Below are 18,343 nucleotides of genomic sequence, written 5' to 3' on the forward strand. Positions count from 1 at the left end.
GGGGTTCCAAAGGGGCAACTAGTAGACAAAGTGGCAACTATGGGACAAGGATCCACTGTCACCTCAATCAATGGCCCCTGCTCTTTACAAACCTTCACCGATGGGAGGAGTCTCGATATAAGGGAAATCACTATGAATGATGTGTCAATGATGGGGTATATAGTGATTTCAAGAGCCTATTCACAAGAGAGACTCAAACGATGGGGCTTACTTGCTTTGGAAGCAAGGTGTGGGGCTCTCCAAGAAAGGCTCAAAGGAGGCCTAGACTTAGGGATTAGAGATTCCTTAGAGAAGAGGGTTTCTAAAGTGGTCTTGTGAAACTAGAAATGATGAAGGTATGGGACCACAAAGAAACCCAAGTGGACCCAAGCAAGGCCTAGGGTTTCGGGTGAAACTTCAAACAAAAGATTTGACCAAGAAAGGGAGAAGAAGAAGGTCAAAGAAATATGAATTTTACTTCGATTTTAAGTGCAATGACCCTTGACAAAGCCACTAACCAAGGAAACCTAGGAACAAGTACGAAGTTAGAGCTAGGGCTAGATATAAGGTCCTAGGGAAAACCCCAATGCAGTTGTAGCTGGCTGGGCAAGGTGGTTCAGGACCCAGGTGCATCACCATCATCAAAGTGGAACACGAGCAAGCAATGAACGGTACTGATGGATCCCATGGCATGGCTATCGACTCTCAGCTATATTGGAGGTCAATGGCTCTTAATGCTCATCCTAAAAGTGCCAATATGACCCTTTGGAGTGCTTGGACCCCACATAGGGAGACCAAACCCCAAAATGAAGACCCACCTGCAATTTTGTATAAGATCCAATGTGTCTCCTCACCTTCCAACACAACAAATCATTAATGTAATTGTGTAAATGAGCTTACAAATCATGGAACCTATTAGACACTTCATAGTGGCATGCCCTTCCATAATGGGCTTTAGGGTATATAGGGGTCTCCAAGTTTAAGGAGGAGGCTAATCAAGGAACCTATTAGGTTGTTTCGAGCTCTTAGGGAGGGACAAATCCATGGTACATCCATCGATTGGTAGGTGTCATGTGATATAATGGTGGAACGCAGTGGGGCATCAGTGGAAGGCTCCAAGTTACATGCCACAGTACAAGGAAAGTAATGATGAAGGAAGCCCACACTTGGGTGTATACATGTAGGAGGGAGCAATCGTGGTACATGAGTTACTGCGACCTTTGTTTTTTTCACCCTTTTTCATATGCCTTTTGCCTTTAAATTAATTTTTCTTTTATAACTGCTCGGTGCTCCAGGGGATGAGAGCATGATGTGAATGATATAGCAATGAATACCCCCTTTAGGTTGGACAATTCATCGCCCACTAGGGGTTGGGACAATCATGGGTTCCTTAATGATGCGGGGGGCAATATAGGGGGGCCTAGTAACTGGGTTGATGGCGATAATGATATGGGTAAGGCTCATGTTTGGCTTTTGCCCATGTGCTAAATTTGTACGTCTTGGTCATCTTTTGCATTTTATGGTACATTTCCTGTTGAGAGTGGTGGGGTGGGGGGCTAGGAACTTGGTTGATGGCGATGATGATAGGGGTAGGGCTCATGTTTGGCTTTTGCCCATGTGATAAATTTGTACGTCACGTTCATCTTTTGCATTTTATGGTACATTTCCTGTTGAAAGTGGCCAAATTATGCTTTTTATTTTCATTTTAGTTGCATCAACCTGTGGGGCATCGTTCCAGGTCCAATCCAAAGTGTGGACAAGGGGAGGGGGAAGCTAACTCTTGTTGGACCCATGGATGAATGTTGGCCCTTATAGGAAATATGTGAAAAGGGGTTATATTGAGTGGATGGGAGTGATGTATGTGGTGTCGGGAAGTGGGACCATGCAACCAAAATCAAGATTTCCCATGTAGTACCACTCCTAAAACTAGTAGGCAATAAAGGAGATCCCACAGGACTAGGATACAAGGTTAATCACCAAATTGGACAAAGGGGACAATAGTACAAACCAAACCTATTCTTTCTGCCAAATCCTCCCACCAATCCATGCCCAAAAGTGTCGATGATAAGTAAACAAAGGTATCCAACTGCATAATGAAAGCCATACCTTCGGGCTTGGAAAACCCACCTTCAAACATACGATCATGACAGATGGGCAAGGGTGCATAGTGGTTGATTCAATTGGCAGAGATGATGGCACATCGAGCTATCTGGTGGCTGCAAGGGGCTGCCAGCTGAGGACCATCTAGGAGATTTTTTTTTTTTCCTATGGATATCACCCACAGGTGGTGGGTAACAGGTACCAAGTTCCAACATAGTTTGTTGATTTATTACAAGAATTATCCAATTAAGGTGACCCTATTATAGATAAATAAACGAAATCATCATGATGTCTTAAAACACCATGATCCGCTACTTTTGCATAATGCTGTTAATTTAGACTCTTACGAGACTTGTTTTAATTTTACTTGGCAATTTAACAATACCCAAAATAATATTTTACCAAATAAATTTCGGAACTGCTGAAAACTAAATATGTTGATAATTGATAGGTAAATTTGTAGCAAAAACAAGTCACAAATTAGTTACAGCTAGAATAGAAAATTCACCCACAGATCCCTTTTGAAAATTTTATTATCTCAGAAAATATCTATGTTATCGGATCTATCGTTCTAGGGACTGGATCCTCAGATCCCTGGTTCAGAAACGGATTCAGATCTAGATCCTTTTGTTATCTGCCCATTTCAACGAGTAGTGTTTACATGTTATGATGAATGTTCGTTCAATTTCACGTGTGGGGCATTGTTTTGATCTTGTCACATCTTTCGACTTGTCAACAAACAATGTTTACAGGTTATGATGAATTTTCGTTCAGTTTCACATGCCGGGCATTGTTTTGATCCCGTTGCATTTGTCGACATTTCTAATAATAAAACGAGGGCATGAAGGTAGGGAGAACAAACACGAGACAAAACTGGGATAAAGGTGGCGGGAACAAGCCAAGATAAAGACAACCTGAATGGGGTGCCTCAGAGAGATGTGACAGGTACGGTGACATCGCAAGAGAAGCATGCTGGATACAAATTGCCAGCAGAACTGACCCACCTAGTGGGTGTTAATCTAGTTGTCATTGATGTCAATATATTGAAGAAATCAAGGACATGATGATGGTGACATATTGAAGAAGACAAGGGCATGGACACGAAGATGGTGAATATTGAAGAAGGCAATCAATGAAGAAACCCAAACCATGAAGAAGCCCAACACTCAAAGGCATTCTGCCCTGCCTCCATTTCTGCGCTAATAAATGATCAGTCACTTCTATTAGTATTTCAAAACACTGGAACTAAACATTTGATAACCTAAGTTTCCTGGTTCAAATTTGTGTTTGAATTGAAGTTCGATACAAATGTAACAATGAAACATTTAAGTGATAGCATTTGACCTTAAATTTGGTAAACTAAAAAAATTGAAATATATATATACATATATATATGTATGTGTGTGTGTGTGCTTTTGTTGGTTTGGCCCACAGGTGGATTTGAACCTTGAATCTCACGATTTAAATAATACTTCATAACATGGCGATTGTCAATTGAGCTGCCCCCCGTGGGCTTTGATATATATTATATAACTTACATAAATTCAATTTTAAATTATTTATATCATATACTTTTTTTTGAATTTATAAAAATATTTTGAAAATTTAGAATTTATTATATATAATATAATTTTATAAATATGAAAATTCTATATAAAATATAATTTAACTTTATTTTTAACTATATTATAATTGATATTTACGACTAACATATATGTGATAATACCTAAATTATAATATAGTTAAATTTTTTATCCTCTATATATAAATATATTATAACATATAAGCAATGACATTAAGGATAGAGTGCTCAAGGCCAGCGGTGGGCAGGAAAGACTTAAGGGCATGGCCATGTATGTCGAATGAAGGGCATCACAATTCTTCAGGTGGTGAGTGAAGGCAATTAGGCAATCCAAAAGCCCTCTGTCAACTTGATGATCAACCCTTCACTGATGAATGTGCATAGGCACAACCTTTTTGCCAAGCTGCAAGTACTCTGGAATTGTTTTCAGATAACCCATTTCAACTATTGCGGACCACCTTCAGAGGCATATAATTGAGGAATCCATTTGTAGGAAGGAATATGTAAGTGCAGAGATGCTGAAGAATCTTTAAAATGACACAGTAGCAAAAATCCTCGCGAATTTGAATGAATTTGATCATGCAGCCTTTGAATTTGGTGAATTTTGAATTTCATCACTAAAATCAGCTGAACACAGTGACTTAGTTGAGAACTTATCACCTTATTGAGAAGCAACAATGACAAAATCTTCTCTCTGGATCCTTGTTGACAGTGGCATTCTTTTTACTTAGATTCTTGTGTTGTAGATCCCACAATTGTTTGCTGCAAAAACTTCAATGTTGACACTTACCACAGTAATAACAAAGTCTGTGTTTTAAGTCAGGGCTTTTATCACCTGCGTGGGTTCTTCAATGTTGCATTACTTGTATTGATTTTGTCCACAACCTGCTGTTACTGCTTGCTTTTGCCTTTGTATATGGCTGGAAAGTCACTTTTTGGCATTCCACTGAAACCGTCAAACTTTTCCCTTCACTGTTCTTTTTGCAACAGTTAACTACACACCTGATGAAAGGCTACTGGACTAGATTCAAAGGTTATGTTTGAAATTTCAATAAAATGCTAAAGAGAATGAGAATCTACCATTTGTAATGACTACCATGTCCTTGTCTGCCTTTTTACCAACTAGGTTCAATTTATCTTGGATAACCTTCAATTTTAAGAGATGATCAGAGATCAAGTCTCCATCTGCTTAGAGAAAAGCAATTGAGGTACAGAGCTCCCTATTTTTGATGTACTAAACAAGCCCCTCAGACTCTTCTGTGCCTCACAAGCATCGGTAGCATCTTTAACTGACAATTCATCAGCAACTAACGATTTTTTAAAGATTAGTGCCTCCTGATTGTTGGAATTGTATACATTTTGCATCTTTACCATTTGGATGTTTTGTCTTCTTGTCACCACCCCATCTTGGTAATATATGTTTGAAGCTTTAGTATTACGTGTTATTCTATGTTCATCAACAAGGAGGAAAAACTCTGTTGTGTGGCCCTCTTTTAACCATTTCTATTTGCACTTGATTGATTTGTATTCAATTCTATGAAAAGAACACGTGTTACATTATATTAATTCATTCGAACTGTCTTGTCTGGGTTGTTTACAGCTTTATGCTGCAAAAGCTTTTTGCACTTGTTGATCTAACTGCAGCACCAGACAATCCAGATACATTGCAGAATCACGAAGTCTTGCTACCTGGTCACCTGTTGACCATTTATCTAAAGGTATTTTAGCGTAAAGAGTATATGACTACTGGAATGAGCTGGTTTTTCAGTTTGATTCATTTGGTTTCTGTAATCTGGTTGCACTTTGTAGTAACAACAGAATTGTTGAATCATTATTTTTTCTGGAATCACTTTTTGCCTGGTCAGCCATGGGTTCCCAGCCTGGAAAGTGGCGAGCATCATTGTCACTTTATTGTTAATTGGGTCAATGAAAGGATGTTTTACATATAAAACTGTTGGACTAACCTAAAGTGTACTATATGTTACATCTGAACCATTCTGGTCTCTTGTGAAACTTTCTAAACTACTTGGAACTTGTTAAAGGCATACCCAGAATTAGGGACCTTTGTAGAAAATTAAATGACCGGCACCCTTTGGCCAGTTTTCAAATTTTGCTAGCGTTTTCATGCCTAACCCACATGTTTTGACATGCTGATATAAAATTTTCAGGCATTCATTTGAAGCATAAAAGAGTGCTTCTACTTTTCAGCTAATACAATAAACAATAAGCAAACACACACATAAGTTTGGCACAATTATTTTGGTCAACTAAACCCTGGAAAAACCCTGCAGTGGGGAAAATCAGTCTTCTAAAGAGGATTTTTATTTTTTTTCTAAGGGAAATTTTTGGAACAAAAGAACAACAAGAGATTAACTTATTTCTCCCCTTTAAGCTGCATCTCAGAGTTTACTTATGCACTGGGTTCTTGGACTGATAATTGATGCACCCACAGTCTCCTCTACTCAGCAATATACATATCCTCTTATCAGATACTTTTGAACAGGAATCGAACCACAGACTGTCACAGCAAGCCTTAAAACTTGGGCTATCCTTCTCTGGCAACAGGGTTTGTTTCAGCAGATTGACACACTCCTGAAGCAGCCCTTTCCACCCTAGAATCATGCTCTGAACAACTGAGAAACCAGGCCCAAAAAACCCTCTGACTACACTCAGATAGCAGGCCCGAAATATTCGCACAGTGGGCCCGAAATACTCGCTCAGCAGGCCTGTGAATCTCGAATTTGTTGAGGCTGATAGAATGTAGATTTCCCAGCTATTTGAACGCTGGTTCTGAGTTATATGTAACTTGAAACATGCCCAAAAACTTCAGCAAACGCATACAAAGTCCTCTACCTTGAGATTCAAACTGCTCCAAAGCTTTGAACTCGTTTTCTAGTGTATCGAATCACTGTGGTTTTAGCTTGGTTACTTGCTGCAGTATTTCTTCTCAGAAAACCCCTTCCCCCTTTCCTCCTTGCTCCTCTTCTTCTCTTCTCAATGCTCTCATGAGATGAAGTGAAGAATTAGCTCCCTTTTTCCTCCTTTTGTCTCTTGGGAAAAGATGAGAACCCTATACCTAAGATCTAATGGTTGAGATTCAATCTCAAACCATTAGATCAAAGGTGGAGATCAGTACCCTACTTGATACCTCCTCATGTGGTCCCCCTTTCTATTAATTAGACTCCTAGTACTTTTAATGTTTTAGTAGCATGGTCACTTTTTCCTCATAAAGTCACTTTTATAATATAAAGTGTACTTTAGTACTTTTCTGATAAATTGACTTTTAAAACACATGTGACTTTAATAACTTAAACTACTTAGTACATCTCCACATAAAAAGTACCTTTTCCCCCTTGATATTAATAAACTCATAATATCACTTAGACAAAATTGATTTATGTGTCTCCCTAGTACAAAAGGAGAAATGCGTAGGAAATACCTCCTTGGTACTATTTTCAACACTCCCACTTACCGAGGAAGGTTTTTCTCACCACTCCCATCCTGTCTCTGAAGAATACATGCTTGACCTTTGGCAATGACTTGGTGAGAATGTCTGCTACCTGTGCATCAGTGGATATATACATAAGCTTCACTGCTCCCCTCTGAACCCGGTCTATGATGAAGTGGCACCTGATCTCAATGTGCTTGACCGATCATGAAATACTGGATTCTCAGAGAGTTTGATACAACTCTGATTATCACAGTATATCGTAGTTGGTCTCATCTTTTGACCAAATAACCAAATATGATCTTGGGAAGCCAAAGTGCCTCGCAACTTGCCTGACTAGCTGCCATATACTCTGCCTTTGTGTTGCTCAATGCCACTGACCTCTATTTCTTGCTAAACCATGACACAACCGCTGAGCCCAACAAGAAGCAACCCCTGGAAGTACTCTTCGTGTCACTAGCACTGCCAACCCAATCTAAGTCCATGCAACCAATCAATCCGACTCTTTCACACTTGACATAGTCCAGGCCATAATCCATTGTGCCCTGTAAGTACCTCAACACATGTTTTGTAGCCACCCAGTGCACTTTCTTGGGCTCCATCATAAATTGATTCAACGTGTTGACTACGAAACAAATATCTGGTCTAGTGTTGACCAGATACATCAAAGAACTGATCAATTGACGATACAAGGTGGGGTTCAACAACTCGAAATCTAAAGCATGCAACTTCTTCCAGTTGGTGATGATAGGAGTACACATAGGCCTGCAACCATCCATATGGAATCTCCTCAAGATATCATTTTGTTAACAGTGTCGGAATCCACTAACATACAAGGGATCTCGCCGATATGAAGTCCCAATTAGATCTCACACCGTTTGGTGTAGAAGCCCCATTCGGAATATGACCCGACTGCCATAATCTTGAATATTTGCCTTGGCTTCTATAGTTAGCATAAGAGAGCAACGCACATGTACTTCGAATGAGCAAGTTAGCCTTGTGAAATGTTCAATTGCAATATGTATCAACGTTCTTTCACCGGAAAGGAAGAGAAAGTGAGTATTTAAAAGAAAAGTAGTATTACTATCCTAATAAAGACACATGCACATATATATGAAAGAATCATTAACCATGTAACGAAATAGTTCACATAGACATAACGATCATTAAAGCAAATACAACACACATTCAACGAGATGAGCAGTATTGCTGCATGTCACACACACCTAAGTTAGTGAGAAAAGCCCTTAACCCCACAAGGTGTGGTTGGTGGCAAATTTAAGAGATGGCGCTGTCACCTATTCCTAACTCTCTCTTCGTTTAAGCTCTCTCCTAGGTAAGCTAAGGGGAATGGTCCCTAAATGGAAAACTAAGTTAAAAGGGGGGATGTGAGGTTTCTAGGAGATGTCAAGTTTGGATTACTTGAGATTATGAGCAAATATAATGAGCAATATGAAATGAAATATATAACCATCAACACATAAACTAAAGATTAACACACATAAAACTAGTGCCTTCAATATTGCTTAAAAATAAATAATACTTGTTGAAGAAAAATGAAGTGTCTCAAATTGAAACACAAGTAACCCTGTCAATCAAACAAAAAATGTTATTCTTATAAGATATCACATGCAAGATATATAATCTGTTTTCAAGAAATGCTTTAAAAATATATAATCATTCACAAATGCAAAGTATGTAACGAAGCAATATAGAATGACTTGCAAAGGAGACAAGTTAAAATTTTATTTGCAAAAATGAACAAGATGATACTTGCCTAAATATGATAATCAATTCAAAACATTTTCGTCAATGACAAGTACATGAATAATTTGCAAGTAAAATAGTAAAATGTGTTATCATGAAATGCACTAAAACTAAAATTAAATACAATTATCTTGGTTAATTTTAATCTAAATGCCTAGTCTAGGTGGGAAAGAGCTAACCAGCCATATATTGGGTATTTAATGCCTTTAGAGCAGCACGCGACTTAACGCGATAACACGGGAGCGGGCAAATTCTGCATTAAATAATATTTGCCCGCTCCAGTGTTATCGGGCTAAATTGCGAGCTGCTCTGAGGGCATTAAATACCTAATATATGGCTGCTTAGCTCCAGCCGTCTAGGTGTGACCTTTCTTTCCACTATTTTGAAACAAGTCTCTTATCTAAGTTGTGGAAGGAGATCTAAGGAAAGACAACCAAGACTATATTAACGATACCAACTTTGGAATATCCAACACACCCGATGCCTCCGGCGCTGCAGAGACTATGGCTCTAACGACTACAAGGTCACCATGTTAACCACATAAGAGGGTCTATGTCCCTCAAGTTGATAAAAGAAAGGGGTCCCTAAGTGATGTCTTTCAACCAAGCTTATGCTTGGAGGTAAATTTTCATTAGAGATGCAAGCTATGCTAATATGCCTAAGTGAAATGCAAGTAAGTTTATTAGTGTTTGTAAAATGAAATGCCTCAGGTAAATAGAAATATGCTCAATGAGATAACTTAGATAATTGCCAAAAATGTATAAGATACAAGAACATAAGCTTCATAAGCACATAAGATTGTAAGTTGCTCAAAGTAAGTGCTCTAACAAATGATATATCAATGATCAACCAATTAAAGCTATGATGAAATGATATTTAGCTTCAAAGTATGATATGTTTGCAAAATGAGTAAATAATTTTAAAGTAAATGAACAAGTAATCAATGCGCTTATAGTGAGACAAACATGAAGCAAATTGTTAAATTAACTAAATCAAACTTTGCCACATGAATTGAGATGCTTGCATATAATAGAATAAGTTGTTCCAAAGTAAAATTCCAAGTTGTACTTAAAAACAAAATTTCAACTTCAAGACATAAAATGGAAACTAGTAGCAAAATCAAATTTAGAAAGTTAGATTGTAATGATGTGATTGTGTTAATTCTTTAGAGATGTAAAATGAAAATTAAGAAAACAATGCAAGATCAATCCACCCACATGTTTCTCCTTCTAACTAAGAAGAAAATGATGCTTTGGGTGAAACCCAAGCTTCCACAAGAAAAACTAAGCCTTTTTATTAGATTACTATAAAGATGAAAAACCTTCCAAAGGGTCTCAACTAAAACTTCAAGAGGAATATTTTACACCACATGAGGCTTCTCAAGCACTAGAATGGTGGATGAAATCTTGCATGAGAAAAGGAGATAGTCTTCTTTGCCCACGGCATTGCCAAGTGGCAACCCTCTTCAAATGCCCACGGCCTCCTAGAAGTTGAACATTGAAGGCTTGAGAGGTCCTACAAGAAAATCGTTAAGAGTTTTCCTCAAGTATCTTGCTATCAACACTCCAACTATGGGATGCAAAACAAAGACACAATTAGTGTAGAGAGGACAAGTAAAACAAATAAATATCATACAAATAAGGTACAAGAAACCAAATCAAGTGATGGCAGTGAACCCCATCATTCGACTTAATTTAGAAAATGCTTTCAAGTACCTAATATAAAATCAATGACGCACTATTTGAAAAGATTTAAAATATGAAATGTTTGCTTGTATACAAACGATGTACAAACGAATCCCTGCAAGAACACTTTTTCATAAGATGAACTATGAAAATCCAAATAACAAATGAGAGTTCTTTTGAAGATGCTTCAAGAGTGGGTTGGTCTCCCAAAGACTTCCCCTCATGCTTGATCCAACAAAAATAATTCTTCTACAATACTCCAATCACACATCAGTCCATATAGATTTACATAAGCAAACACTGAATTGAAACGGCTAGAAACTTGTTTGAAAATAAACTAGAACTTGAAGCATAAAAACTATGCTGAAGCACAAGAACTGATAGGTTGAAGACTTGAATGTAAAAAATACACACATGTATTTAATAATAATAATTTATTAATATATTTAAAATTGTATAAGTTGATTTGAATGTTACAATGAGGCCCTGCTTTAATACCTCAGCAGGTGACCTTTCGTGAATGGGCATGTCTTTTAGACATGCCTTTTCACCTAACTTAATGACTATTTAACGTAATTAATATTCAATTATTTAATATTTATATTTATTTGTTTATTTAATTGTTATGAATTATATTCATAACATAGCCTCTTCCTTTGGAAGCTTTGTTCTCAAAGCTTTAACGCTAGGGGTTTTCTTCTTTTAGTGCCCGTCGTCTCGTCATCGATTCGTCATGTAGCTTATCAAGTACTCTTTCCTTGTATTTATTTATTATTTTTTTAAAGTCTAAAAAATTATTTATTTATTTATTTATTTTTAACTCTCTTTATTTTTATTTTCAAAACTTTAATTTTTTTTTTGGTTAATATATATAGTCTTATTAAATTTAATATATTAAAATCATATGTATACCTTTAATATATATAAAACTTGTAATTGAAACCATACTGTGGAAGGTTATGACGTTTGGCAGGTAATAAGGTAGCGGGGAGTGGTGGAAATGCCAAGTACAGAGGGTGAAGACGGATGGAAGCACATGAAAGGATGTCGGTTGAGACTTTTGTCCCTGATAGCGTGGTGTGAGGACAACGACGAACGGTCGGACGGGTAGTGACAAGGAATACATGGACGGTGGGCGTGGTTGGTGTTAGTGCGACATGGTAGGGTTGTCGGTGGATGCTTTGTGAAAGTTAGCAGCGGTGGCTTAGGAGTGGTGAGCAACAGCAACGATGAAGACGGTAGCAGTTTTGCTGGAGCGGATGGAAAAAGGGGCAGCGAATGGTGGCATAAGAAGATCGTGGAGGAGTGCACAACACTATCATCTTCACGCACAAAAAAAATCATTGATGCTGGAGGTAGCAAAAACAATGAAGAGACAGTGCCAAAAAACTGGTTAAGGTTCGAGTCACACACAGCTTCGTCTGGGGCGCCTTCTACGCCATAGTTGAGAATGCCCTGCATACCGAGATCTTGCAGTCGGCCTAACGAGGCGGAAACATCTCCCAAGATTTTTTCCACGCAGAAATGAGAATAAGCCGTATGAGCGATTGGCACTTGGTAAGCGTCAAACATGTGTAGGTACATGGCTGCCGTTTGGAACGACACCAAACTCAAATAAAATAATAAATTCATTAACTCCTCCGTAATGAGACTGGGGAATAAATTCTCCGCATCTTCCATGTTCAGAATTGAAGAAGAGACATCTGTATTATGGTCATTATTAATGATCTCTGTATTTGTATTTTCATTTTTATCATCATGCCAATTTGTAGCTTGAAAAAATTTGTGGTGTTGCAACCTTAGAATGTTATAGATATCCTTTTTAATAAAAATTTGTTTGGGAGAGGTTGTAGAATAAATCTGATCAAGACCTGAAACAGACAATTTATCTTTGTTCAACATTCCTTGAGTTGCTTTACAATATTTGGTGTTAAGATGCTGTGCTTGTAGGAAGGTAGTTTTGTTTTTCTGACCAACGGTTTTTTTCCACTCTTCTTCAACATTCTGCAAAGCCTGAGCCTTTCTTGCATTCTCTGATATGGTAGTGGTTGTGGAATCATGCAGTGGAATAGATACCACGTCATTGCTGTTAGTAACTGGTACCACCTTAATTGGGCAAGATTCAGGCTCTTTTAGTTCCACTTTTTGAATGGAGACAGCCATAACAAAATTACTCACATTACTATCCTCGTCACTGTCACCATCGTCACTATACTCATGACAATCTCCACCGAAGACATAACTTTCAGATTTATCATTTCCAGTTTTCATATAACTACTTTTACTATCTTCCTCATCACAACCGTTGTTGAGATTTTCTTCATGTGGATCTCTCTCACTACGACCAGGTTTATTTTCACCTTTATTAAAAGTAGTGTTTTGTGCCTTATTCTCATCATTTTGATCATGGTTTTCTTCCTTATTATTGATTTCCTTTCGACATTCATTAACTTCTGCAATTGATTTTTCTAATTGCTGAAATACTTCTTGAATACTAAATTGTTCAATGTACTCAAGATGTGAACGTAATGGCACATTGTGCGGCGAACTACATTCAAAAGCCTGCATGATTATATCGTGTGTCATGGCTCTGATACCACTGGAGCATAAAAACTATGCTGAAGCACAAGAATTGATAGCTTGAAGACTTGAATGTAAAAAATACACACAGGTATTTAATAATAGTAATTTATTAATATATATAAAATTGTATAAGTTGATCTGAATGTTACAATGAGGCCCTGATTTTATACCTCAATAGATAACCTTTCGTGAATGGGCATGTCTTTTAGACATGCCTTTTCACTTAACTTAATGACTATTTAACCTAATTAGTATTTAATTATTTAATATTTATATTTATTTTATTTATTTAATTGTTATGAATTATATTCATAACAAAACTTCCAACGTCTAGAGCCTATTTCCAAATCAAATGTTAATGCAAGATAGCTTTTTACTAGCAAGTCTATAAGAGTATATGAAAAATGAAATAACTCAAAGCATAAATAGAAGAGATTGTACCAATAGCTCACAATGTACTATGCTCCAAAGGAAGAACATCCATGAATGGAACTCCAAAGTCTTTTTATTGCAATTGTTGAAAAGTGTACAAAGTACAATAGCTAGTAAACAAATGATACAAAATGAAAGGTCAAAGCTCTATTATATAAAGAAATGGGAACAAATCCCGATTTTCAGATTCGAATCCGGAAAAAGGGTTGGCGCGCGATGTTTTAAAGGAAGTTTTTGCCTTTCTATTTGCACATTCACTTGTTTACTTTGCTGTGGGTGTTTGGGAGCAAGGAACAAAGGGCGTGGGAGCATTTTTAAGGAGATTCAAGCAACAGGTAAGTGCATTTTCTCTCTTTTTTTGCATTTTTTTACAACAGTTTGCATGTGCATTTCTTTTACAAATTTGTGCATTTTTTGTTTATTTTTTTATAGCATTCATGGCTGAATCAAGGGCAGCAGGGAAGAGGCAAAGGAAGGGGAAGAATGTCCCCATTGGAGATGCCCCCCCTCCCCCCTCTCCCAATTTCATCAGGGTCTGCCCCTCCTCTTCCAATTTCATCAGGGTCTGCCCCTCCTCTCCCAATTGGCATTGCACTACCTATGTAAAAAATAACACATTTTGATTTTGATGACTTAATGTGAAAACTACAATATCTTTATCTTACTATATTGTCTTTCTCGTATTGGATCATTGGTGAATTGAATATGTATTATAATTTATGATTTATCATTTATGTCACAATTGTATTTGTAATTTTGTATGTATAATGTTACTCGGGGAAAATTTTAGGGGCTAATATTCGCATGTGGGCTAATTTTCCATGTTTAAAAAAAAAGATTCGCTAATTTCCATTTTTTCTAAAAATTATTCGCCCAAATTTTACAGTATAAAATTATTTTACTTGAAAAATCACCAAAAAATTATATATAGACTATATAAAAGTATTAGAAATTTGAATATTTGTACAAAAATATCACCAAATTTTCTAAAGATTGCATATTATGGAGTTATGAGATTCACCACTGTTTCTAAACTTTTTTAAACTTTAAGAAAAATATTCACCAACGTTTCTAAACATTGTTACTTTGTAAAACTTACATCTATATGAAAATCTATGTTTGAATCAATGAATTTGTATCATGAATGAGAATTTGTGTAAGAAATGTCCAATTTTTAATATATATATCTTTTTTTTAATAAAATAATATATAACGTATCCGAACGTGTTATATTCTGGGGGGTCAACATGTCCTATTCTTGGAGTCAACATGTCCGATTACACTCGAATCCCCGTGTCAAGTGACTTAGCTCACACACTGACATATACATATACACTTGGACAGTTACTCTTGTCTTTCTTGTATTGGATCATTGATGAATTGAATATGTATTATAATTTATGAATTATCATTTATGTCACAATTTTATTTGTAATTTTGTATGCATAATGTTACTTTGTAAAACTTACATCTATATGAAGATCTATGTTTGAATCAATGAATTTGTAACATGAATGAGAATTTGTGTAAGCAATATCTAATTTTTAATATATATATAAATAAAATAATATATAACGTATCTGGAAGTGTCCTGTTCCGGGGGGTCAACGTGTCCGTATCCGACACTCGAACCCCCCTGTCGGGTGACTTAGCTCACACACTGTGACATATACATATACACTTGGACAATTACTGGAATACCTTCGGTCTAGATAAAGTGCCACTGTAACCAATATATAGATCTAGACTATTCGAACTGTGGAATATGCCATCTATGATTTATCGAAGACATGGTCCATTGTGCTGTAGAGTCTGAATAACAGAGATATGTCCCTTCAATGATGGCACAGGCTACTGTAATAGCACACTAGTTATGTAGTCCTCGGACTATTTAATCCTAGAAGTAGTCCTCACACTACTTAGCAACTTGTTGCAACAATATCATTCAAGCAACGGTGTAACATACCTTAGGACTGATGTTAGATATCCGAACTGTGCTTATATGAACTCCAACAGAGGAGCGAACTAGTTCCACCGAGATCCAAGCTTGTATCCCAGAGATCTGCATTAGTAATAGTACCACAGAGATCCACACTTGATCACAGAGATCAATCCAAACTAGCCTCAAGATATCTGAGTTAGTAGTCTCCATAATAAACAGAGATCGTAATATTCTCCATCCAAAACCGTGATAGAAACCTTCGAACTGTTCCTTCATAAGCCTTCCACGAACCCCAGAAACATCAGAGAAGACCAAGCTAGTTGTTCGTGAGATGAGAGAATGACAATGCTAATATCAGAGAATGTATGATCAGAGAATGACAAGGTACGTGGATATTGAGGAGGGTAGCCGACATAAGGCCAACCTACATTAATTCAAATTTCAATTATTTAATTTTTCCCTCCTATATAGATCAAGCCAACTTAGTGAATGTATATACAGTTGCTTGATCAAATGAGCTAGGGAATTCTTCCCTCACTGCCCAATTTCAACATCTTGTCTTCTAGTATTAATTGTTCTACAGTCTAGTGTTTTTTTGCTGTGTTCAGGGGGATTTATCACTCCAATTTAGGTGTCATAAGTACAAAAAAGTCCTTTTTAGCATCCTTTTTTTCCATAAATAGAAGCTAGTTTTTGTGACAAAAAACAATCTGCATTGTTCTTTGGGAAGTCAGATATTGCTTACTCTCCCTGGCACCTCAGCTTACATTTTGTAGGTCAATTTGTAACATGTTTCTTGTGTTATAGATACATATTTGCCAATGCTATGTTGAGATGATGGTTACTAATGTGGCTATTTTGTTTTGCAGGATAAACTCCAGGAATGGCTGCTAAAGGTTAGATCACAGCTACAAACTGAGATTAAGGATAACAGTAATGAATTCGATCTTCGAGACTGTATGATTTCTTCCTAAGCTGTATTGTTTCTTTTGGAGAGTGTTACTGTCCTTGTATTTCTCTCTATTCATGCCATTTTTTCCTTCAATCAAACTATAATATGTAAATTTCATTGTTTTAGAATTTTTTGTGGTACATTGTTTACCTGGCTAGGTTACTGCCTTCGTTGAAATGCACTAGCTGTCAGAGGTTTTTTTTGGTAATTTGTTATCCATTTTGTCTTGCATAATTAGCTTGGTCCTATGGCAAGTTCTAAAACTCAGATGCATATCATTTACACAAACTGATTAACAGCTGTGCTATGCACAAGGAAGAACTGCTGCTTTCAAACATGTGCATTGGTTTTATTTTGTATTCTTTTTCTTATGTAGCAACTATATAGGATATTCAAATGCTTTTTGGTATGTTTCTAATCATAAAGATTGTACCAAAGTTGCTAGACTCTATTGAGAAATCTGGAGGCTTATGAATTAGGGTAGGTTTCTCTTATTTGAAAATTGCTTGTGAATGTTGTTGGCTTCTTATTAATGTTTTTTATGTCTTCTTCATCAAACAATTACCAAATATACAAAACATGAAGATCACAAGAATACAAAGAGCACAAGGTATAGGCTCCAAGTCAAAGAAAAGACTCAAAAACCCCTCCAAGGGGAAAACCTAGAAAAATTCTATTTTTATAGAATCTGATCAAAGTGAGATATCCAAGACCCATGACCACAGAAAGACTCCAACCCTTGGAAAAAATTAATGATCTGCACCGTAACCCTACTTTACAATTTTGCATGTGTTCATTTAACTCAACCCCCACATGTTTTGTCATGCTGATATAAATTTGAGAATGCATTTTTTGTAAACATTCAAAGAACGCTTCTACTATTTAACTTATTTCCTATCAGCTGAAATTAAAGTTAAATTTAGGCAAGCATTTCAAGCATGAGAGACACTTATTTTTGGGCAAGGTGACCCTGGAAAAACCCCACAGCCTTTTGGGGAAAACCGATCTTCAAAGGATGATTTTATTGCTTGAGAAAATTAGTCGAAGTACATAAAAAATTAACCATAGTACTTATCTCCTTCAGCTGAAGCATCTAATTCAATTTCTAGAAATTTGTGCCCATTGAAAATAATTTCCAGATTTACAAATTTCTTTGCCAGAAATGCTGCTTTGATATCAGTGCCAAATCTGCCTTGAAAGCAGCGCAAACTCAGCCTTGAAATCTGTGCTGTAGATGCCTCGAAGTTTGTGCCTGAAGGTGCCTCGATTTCTGTGCTGGATGTGACTGATGTCCCTTGATTTTAATGCCAGGAAACCACTTCGAAATCAGCACTGCATGTAGTAGCAAACCTGAAATCTATGCCTTTAAATTCAGGCCCAATCAAGGTAAGAACATTCCTCGAAATTTGTGCACAACAGCCTCAAAAATTGTGCCTCTGTCCTCGATTTCTGTGATGCTGCTCCCTCGATTTCTGTGCTGACTGTTCCTCGATTTCTGTGCCTGTTTCCTCCTCAAAAATCATGCCTCTAATGACTGCCTCCACCTAGAAACTTGTGTCTCCTTTCTCTCGCAGCAAACCGTCCTTGAAGATCTCTTTTTCTCCTCTCCTCTTGTTCTGTCAATAATCTCATGAGTGAATAATGAAGAATGAACGCTCTCTTTTTCTTTTATCTCTTAGAAAAGATTGAATCCCTAAACCTAGGATTCAATGGATGAGATTTGATCTCCAAATCTCAAGATGTGTAGTTGAGATTAACTTTACCAATTGACTGCCCTCACACAATGGCCCCATTACTTAAAATCCTCCAAGTACCATTTTCAAGTTGTGTACCTTTTTCTACATTCTCATATAGTGATTTTCTCAACTCACTT

At 36.9% G+C, this 18,343-nt stretch overlaps 1 protein-coding gene across 1 annotated transcript in view; it reads left to right on the forward strand.

The window, feature by feature from the left end:
- Nucleotides 1-18,343, forward strand: part of NRPA2 (nuclear RNA polymerase A2) — a 345,762-nt gene that overhangs the window by 91,136 nt on the left and 236,283 nt on the right. The window contains exons 12-13 of the mRNA XM_089405878.1: nucleotides 5,262-5,379; nucleotides 16,388-16,475. Of these exons, the coding sequence (XP_089262004.1) occupies nucleotides 5,262-5,379; nucleotides 16,388-16,475 (206 nt within the window). The remainder of the gene's footprint in view (nucleotides 1-5,261; nucleotides 5,380-16,387; nucleotides 16,476-18,343) is intronic.

Source organism: Pinus tabuliformis, chromosome 2_2 (assembly GCF_031772625.1).
Source record: "Pinus tabuliformis cultivar Carrire ecotype Pingquan chromosome 2_2, CPIR1, whole genome shotgun sequence".
NCBI lineage: Eukaryota > Viridiplantae > Streptophyta > Pinopsida > Pinales > Pinaceae > Pinus > Pinus tabuliformis.